The sequence below is a fragment of the Oreochromis aureus genome, linkage group 10 (genome assembly GCF_013358895.1).
Source record: "Oreochromis aureus strain Israel breed Guangdong linkage group 10, ZZ_aureus, whole genome shotgun sequence".
In the NCBI taxonomy this organism is placed as follows: domain Eukaryota; kingdom Metazoa; phylum Chordata; class Actinopteri; order Cichliformes; family Cichlidae; genus Oreochromis; species Oreochromis aureus.
In genome coordinates, this window is record NC_052951.1 from 6571860 (window position 1) to 6579996 (window position 8137).

General features: G+C 37.4%; 1 protein-coding gene across 1 annotated transcript; it reads left to right on the plus strand.

The window, feature by feature from the left end:
- The first annotated feature begins 237 nt into the window (after positions 1-237).
- On the plus strand, positions 238-1707 carry bsx (brain-specific homeobox). The gene is made up of 3 exons (XM_031744620.2): positions 238-532; positions 950-1140; positions 1465-1707. Exons 1-3 carry the CDS (start codon positions 289-291, stop codon positions 1705-1707), a joined length of 678 nt encoding a protein of 225 aa, XP_031600480.1. The 5' UTR covers positions 238-288.
- The last annotated feature ends 6430 nt before the right edge of the window (positions 1708-8137 follow it).

Consider the following 8137-nt stretch of genomic DNA (forward strand, 5'->3'; position numbering starts at 1 on the left):
AATCCGTCTGAACCAATCAGAGTGAAAATCTCGTCCCCTGCGGCTCTCCTCCGTCCATCAAAAGCCCTAATTGGCTGATGCGCAAACCAGTATCCCCAATCCGGCACCGTCTCTGAATAAATACTTATTGCAAAAGTGCCCTCCCACCGGTGTCTGTGGAATGCTCGGCATAGTGTCATTCACTGGTCACACAGAGGGTCCACATTTAAATTTGACAAAGGCTTGGAGGGAAGAGGCAGGTGTTGATGCAGGTTTAAAGGCAAGAAAATAATCATCCGAAGTAACACCATGAGTATGAACTACGCATCTGCGGCACCCACACAGAGGTCCACGTCGTTTTTCATTGAGGACATCTTATTGCACAAGCCCAAGCCCCTGCGAGAGGTCATCCCGTCGCCGTTCTGTAGCTCCTTGGCTTCCCGGGTGCCTATCCTGGAGTACGGATACCCACTGATGCCTACCCCAATATTAGCCCCACATCCGCACCATCCTCTCCACAAACCGGAGCACCACCAATACTTCTTTACGTCAGGTAAGCAAGGGAGAGGCAGAGGCCTGAGATAACAAGGAAGCTGTTACACACAGCGGGCTGTTATCTGGACATTGCCTCTAGTTTATGATAACGCTTTAGAGGAAAAGCAGAAATCTCGGAATCCTTTACTTGACTTAACCTTTTCAATTATGCGTTTCTTTGAATGTATTTTAATTACTGTATTCTGCAAAGTGCATTCAAATTATAAAGCCGATTGTAACATGCAGGTGTTTTACTATTTTTTTTTTATATTTTAAATATGTCATTATTATTATTACAAATAGCGAGGTTTGTTACCTTGGCAAAGAATTCATCACCAAACTCAAGTTCATCTTATTTCTGGGATATATTGTGATTTTTCTTAATACTTCAATAGCATTATAAATAATACAAACCACCTCTTCTTATTGCCGGCAGGAATGCAGATGCCGGCCTTGTTCCAGCACCACGCAGAGTTACCGGGTAAGCACTGCAGACGCAGGAAGGCCCGGACTGTTTTCTCTGACTCGCAGCTGTCCGGGCTGGAAAAGCGGTTTGAGATTCAGCGGTATCTGTCCACACCTGAGAGAGTGGAGCTGGCCACTGCGCTGAGCCTGTCAGAGACACAGGTTGGCTCGCGCGCCAACGCGCGCGCACACACACACACACACACCCAAATGTGGAGTGAGTTATTCCCTTTTTAATTTATTTTATAATACATAAAAGAAAGAAAAACAAAACAATAGCTACATTATCAAAGCGTTATTTAGCCCTATATACGACATATATGGGATAATTAGAATTAGTTTCATATCTCGAATGAAACTCCATATGTTAAACTATAGTTTACAGTAACAGAAAACACATTTCAGTTTTAATAATAAATATTTTACACACAAGCAGAGAGAGCCATAGAAACTTTTCTATTGCGCGTCTTCGTTTCTTACGTGCAGGTGAAAACATGGTTTCAGAACAGGCGGATGAAGCACAAGAAGCAGCTGAGGAAAGCGCAGGACGAGCGGAAGGCAACAGGAGAGATGGAGCGATGTGCGGAGAACTCCAGCGAGAGCGAACTAAACGACAAAAGCGTAGAGGAGCTGAAACACGGCCTCGAGTCGGATTCGTATATGCTGGAAGAAAACGACGACGATGTGGATATCGAGGATGACATTTGCTCCCCGGATCATCTACTATAGTAGGCTGCACTGTTTTTTGGCTTTTTGTTTTGTTTTTGTTTGTTTAGTTTTAGTTTTTTTGTAAATGCAGCCTATAGACAGCTGTGGGATCATTTTAAGTTTTTTTCTTTAAATAGCTATTTAAAGAAAAAAACTTAAAATGATAAGTGGCAGTTTTACAGTGAGGGGGGAACAGGCTGTACAATACACCGTTAATTAATTTTTTTATATGACTGCCAATTTTCCTCTGCATAAAGGCTATGGATTATTCTGTTATGTTTTGCAAACTCTCTATATTATCTATATTATTATTATTATTATTATTATTGTTATTATTATTAGTAAGTCTCTAGACATATTATTTTGAAACATCACACTTGTGTCTTTTATTTTCAGGAGAAAATAAGTGTAAAAATGAATGTAAATAAACCTGTGGAAAAGCGCTCTGCCCATGTTTTACTATACTTTTATTCCAGACAACATTCTCCATGCTACTTTAAAAAACATGTATATGTTATTGGCAGTGTGTGGATATTGTTGAAGATTTTGTAAATCAGGTTTTGAATGAAAACATCATTTATATATTTTTGTCTGTAAATATATCTAACAATACATAATTGTTTTTGTTATTATTATTATTATTATTATTATTACTATTACTATTATTTTGTGTGCGTGTGTTTTTTCTACCGGGGAGCATTTGCTGTTTACATTTCCAATCGAGAAGGAGTGATTTAAAAAAAAAAAAAAGTAACCACATAAATCCTGTGAATGCAATGTTACTGTTTAGACGCAACATGTGGCTGTAATCCTGTTATCATGGTGAGATGCTTCTGGGAGTTCAAACGGCTGTCTTAACCACTTGCATTAAGAACCGGTCTCCCCAGCATGGAGCTCAGCTTTGAATGCGAGGCTACATCATCTTCTCTACTGGGTTTCCGGCATGATGACGTGAAGCCCGCTGAGCTTTGAGCCAACCAACGCAAAAGAATGACAGGATAAATTAGGAAAAGTCAAACGCTCCCCCAGACTACACATGAATACGAGTAAATTCAAGTAAGCTTTTTTGTAAGGCTGGGAGATAGCAGAGTTTTACATTCCAAGTCTCGTCATAGCAAGATTTCTAGTTCGATCATTCAGAATCAGGGTGGACATCCGCTGCAACACTGCGGGCTGTTTTGTTATAATGTTGTGGACTCGGTTAAATGTTCTCGGTGTTGTATTAAACGGACACTACAGATAAACAATAAACAATTATTATTTCTTTTTACACCTGCAAGTAAAGGTGTAAAAAGTAAGCGATAATAGCTTTTGTAATTACGGTAAAGGCTTGGTAAGTATTCTGAAAATCCTTTTAAAAGACAGTGAACCGTTTTCAACAGTTAAATCCAAATTGAAAATAGTGCAGTAAATCCATGATGACACTCATCTTAAGGCAGGTTTGTGTTTCTGCCAATAAATTTGATCTTAAAATAGAATGTTAATGTAAGCGAAAATCCAGACGATTTTAATTATCGTAAATAATCTTTTTTGTCATTTATTTTGAGTCAGTGCCCTATCATTTTTTCTTGTTTTTTGCAGTTATATACATCTTTAATATGACCATGGAAATACATATTCTTTTACATTATTACACATCCACATTTCAAATTTTGCATTTTGCCTGTGAACATTAAACATGAAAGAATCCAGCACATTTTTGTCCTGGTGGGTTATTTATAAATATTTTATGTTGCGCTGGACTTTGGAGCAGATAGGCAGATAAGTCCATATGGTGGCTGCTGAAAAAAACATTAAAAAACAGGTGCTCATTCATTAATTTACTGATCATGTAGTTTAGTTGTAGTTGATGCTGTAGTGCATCTCATTCAATCATCTTTAAATAGTCGTCCACTGTTGCACATTTCAGTCCACTCTCTCTGCTCCATAGACTTAAGCTCTATAAGACTGTGAAATTAAAACAATGAACAAGCTCTCTCTTTATTTTCTGATTACTACTGTGATCAGGATGAGGATGGAGTAAGTACTTGGACATGTAGATAAGATACACAGGCATCTCAGGCTCTTAAACAAGCTCACGTTACATAAATGTAATTGTTTTATCAGACACAAGGGAATCTGCACAATAACATACAACTAGTCTCTTGTCCTTTGTGCTCTATTTACAAGCCTTTCAGGCAATTTGAAAAGTGATTCATGTCGTCTTCAAAATGTGATTCTAGTAACAAGCAGGAGGAGAGAGAAAAAACTATGTGGAGAACAGGCCATGCAGAAGGTGATCAATTAAAAGATTAAGCGTTTTGCAACACATGGACGCATCTGCATTTGGGCTTAATAGCAGGGCCATCAGCTCATTTTCAGGATGCCTGCCGCCTACTGAAAGTGTGCTTCTCGCATCAAAGCCTCCAGGTCTGCTTTAGTTTCCCAGTGGGCATAAAGGGATGCTAATTTGGCCCCTTCATGTATAGCAGTGAAAGACTCCTTCAATTAACTGGATTTCAATGGCAAAAAACGAGTAGGTGGGATGGTTAAAAAAAAATGCAAAGAGACTCAGTCTGGATAGGCAGTGATTCTCATTAAATTAAAAGGAGCTTGTCTATTTATTTCCAACCGTGCATCTGAGGACTTAACACTAAAAACACAGAGCTTCAAAGAGTCCATGATGGGTTAAATAGAGACCATAATCTAATTAGAATATTGCGCTGAAGTAAATAGTGCTTTGATAATGATCTGAGGGTTCAATTAGTAAAATGAGCTGCTTGAGAGTGTTTTGTGGTGGCCAGAAGTTAACATGGCTGCAAAATGTAAGGATATTGGACCAAACCAGGGTTACTCATTTGAGTCGAAATTTCCACATTGTAAACAAGACAAACTAATGCATATTTGCAGTTTTTGTGTCCTCATTACATTAAAATCTCCCATCTAATACTGTGTAGGTTCTCCTTGTGCCACCAAAAAAGTTCAGGAATAGACATGGCCCGTGCCTTGTCGTCTCTGGCACTGGGCCATTGGCAGTGGAACCCTTGGGTCATACAGGTTGTGCATCAGGCTCATTCCAGTCAATCCCATAGATGTCTGATTGGAAGCTGATTCATGACCTTGGGCTCTTTACTCGCTTTGCTGAAGTTTTTACAGTGTGCCAATATAAAAGACCAAAGCTGTGTGCATAGACGATTTTTATGTTTAAAGCTTGTTTATCACAAGCTTTAAACATAAAAATCGTCTATGCACACAGCTTTGGTCTTTTTAGCTAGAGGTTACTGCAAGTATAGATAATTTTGTTTTTATCCAATAGGCAATCCATGTCAACAAAGTTCTTCCCACAACACAAAGACTATTTTTTTATTGGGTGAACCATCTTTGTGCACCTGTACCATTTCAGACTCATATGAAACAATACACAAGCACTCTTTTAATTTCATGTTTTAGATATAGGTGTCACATCAGACAATAAAAGTTTCAGACAGCAGCTGCTTGCTAGTATTTTCAATATTAATTAAACATATGTAATTTAGCATAATTACTTCAGGAATAAAGATACATCAATGCTTTAACCAGCAAAAGCTGAAACCTTATGGTTACACTGCCGACATGTGGCGATACAAACACTGCAACAGTGAGGACGGAAAGCTGTATTCACACTTAAGTAGGAATAAGAAGCCTCAGATGAGTCATAGCCAAGCCTTTTTTTTAGTGGTCAGTTGCTTATGCTTCCAGTTCCTTGTAATAATAATTGCCATAATGAGAAACATGCTTCATGTATACCTATTAATATTACTTTAGGTGTTTGTTTTAATGACTGAAGCTAGAGAAATTATATGTATTTTTATACTAGTGTGATATATTTCTGAAAACTACACATGTAAGAATGACGTTCCAGTCCCTAGCCAGAGTTCTGCAGAAGTGTAACATCATATAGCTACTTAGGCTGACAATCACACTGAGTAGCTTGCAGTAGCCATCAACCTAATGCTCCCAAACATTCCAGAAACAACATTTTGCAAAATCTTGAAAACATAAATTGCTGCCAAATCCAATTTGGGAAAAATGTGGGAAATAGGTCCTAAGGGCATCTGAATTCCGTTTCCATCCATCCATCCATCCATCCATCCATTGGCGTCAGGGTGGTAGAGGCTGAAACAAAGATCAACATTGGTAAAGCATCAATGCACAATATTTTAAGAGTCAGTGTATTCACTTTAATAGCTTGACACAGTATAGCTGCTATCTCAAATCAGCTGTAATACTGCTTGTATTGTAAAAAAAAATAAAAAAAAATTGATTAATTTATATTATCTTGCTGTTCATTTTTAGTTGGGGTTTTTGGTTAATATGTATATTATATGTATATACTATAATATATGTATCTATCCGTAATATATCATATTGCCTTGGTTTTCTAATCTATGTTATCTCACCTATCATAATCACAAGTACAGATGCAGAAGCAGTAAAAAAAAACAAAAAACAAAAAAACCTCAGTACATTGTAAATGCTTCCAAGGAAACAAAGAGGAAAAGTAACAGTCAGATGCTGCTAATCAGATGCACTTGATTCACTGATCATCACAAAGTGTAGACACCTCTATAAAAGCACAAATTTTACCATTTTGCAGGTCTTGAAGATTCAGACATGCACTGTTGTGTGCTAACACAATGATAATTAAATAACATCAGCAATGATCTTAAAGAAGCAATTGTTGCTTCCCAATATATTTGGGAAGGTTTTTAACGTAATAACAAAACAACTGGAAGTCCCTTATTTTACAGTGAAAAAGCAGCATGGTTTTGTAAACATAAGCCGTGCAGCCATTAAAGAAAAACGCCACAAGACTTCTTGAACAATGTCCATTGGACAAATAACACCAAAATCAAGATGTTTGTACAGTGCTCCTGAGAAGTTAAACAGACTGCAAGTTAAGACAACAGCAAAAACAAAAATGCTGCAAAAGCAGACGAAACACAACGAGTTGAATGAAATGCAACAGAAATAGAGAAAATACAGCAAAAACTAAAAAGTAAACTAAAGTGATAAAAAATTTAAAAAATCAAGAAACAAATTGGAAATGTGTCTGGGGACCCAATAATATGAGCTTCAGAAGTGATGGAAACCAAAACATGCAGAGAACTGAGAAACTCTTGAAAGAAGTGTAGGGTTCACCAGTTTGGAGAGGTGGACAAAGATGCAACTTAAGTTACGTTTTAATCACATGATTAAAACATACAATATAGCATACTGTAGATACACGTTTGCTATTAGCCATTTACTAATAGCACACATCTTTCACAGCTGTTCCATCATGTTATTGCATCCCTAGGAAGGGAACTGCATTTGACCTCTCAGAGCCACCATACATTTGACTATAATGCACCACACCATTCTGTATACCGAAGTATTCTAGACTCAACCACGAGGAAATTTGTCAGACAGCTAATCTACAACAGAATGACTGAAAAAGTAACAAATTAAGGTGTTGCTCAGTCCAGACCTCAGTCTGATTTAAATGGCCATCGAGTCTAGCTATCGAGTCATAGTTTTTCACACGGCTGCATAAAAACTTTTTCACATTACCTGTAAGTGTGGCTGCTCAGCCATTATCTTTCCAAATGCTTGAGTTTTGTTGGATTCAGACTTGTTAAATGAACTATACGCATGAAGTCTGTAAGCAAACCCTCACCCAAATAAATAATATTGTGTGTTGATTTCATTCTGCATATTTTATTAGCTTCTCTGAATCCTCCCTTTTGTTTCAACTACACAAAATCTTTACAATGTAGATCATTTTCAATCAACATTAACAAGCCTGCTTGTGCACTGCAAGTCATAACAATACTTTAATCTGTGTAATTAATATTAAACTACTTTTACCGGTGGCTATGTCGTTGGTAGTCTTTTAGACTGTATGCCTGAGAGAGCGTTTGAAGTTTTGAAAGATATCCTCTTTTATTTAGGTGATACATAGACTCAAACTAAACTTCACTGGTTTTAACCTCCCGAACTCTTCCACGACATACATTTTTTATTTCTCTTTGATATTTGGGCATATTGGGGCCCGATGAATGTAAAAACAAAGAATTGCCAGATTTTTTTTTTTTTTTACCATATTTTTGTTTTTAAGAAAAATGAGAGCCACAAATGAGGATATTCATTTAAAATTTTGATAGAACACTAGCAGTATAATGTCCTCATAAGTGGATATCAGGCCCATGTAGAGCAAAATTGAGTATTTTGGTCTAAATAACCAAAAATGTGATGTCCACATATGTGGACGGCAGGTCCTAGGAGGTTAATTGCTGTTGATGACCAGCCATAGCAAAGCAAATTCTCTACAGCAATTTCAATTCATTCAGATGTGTTTTATGGGCTTTAACTGGTGCATAGAGAAAAACATACATAACAAATAACAAGGATCAGCCAGAGTCAGAGCCTCTGTGAGAGTGTCACTGGTGTT

Excerpts from the sequence above, each read along its gene's own strand:
- bsx (XM_031744620.2), top strand. The coding sequence starts at position 289 with ATGAGTATGAACTACGCATCTGCGGCACCCACACAGAGGTCCACGTCG. Across the intron at positions 533-949 it reads CCAATACTTCTTTACGTCAG|GAATGCAGATGCCGGCCTTG; the intron begins GTAAGCAAGGGA and ends TATTGCCGGCAG. Across the intron at positions 1,141-1,464 it reads TGAGCCTGTCAGAGACACAG|GTGAAAACATGGTTTCAGAA; the intron begins GTTGGCTCGCGC and ends TCTTACGTGCAG.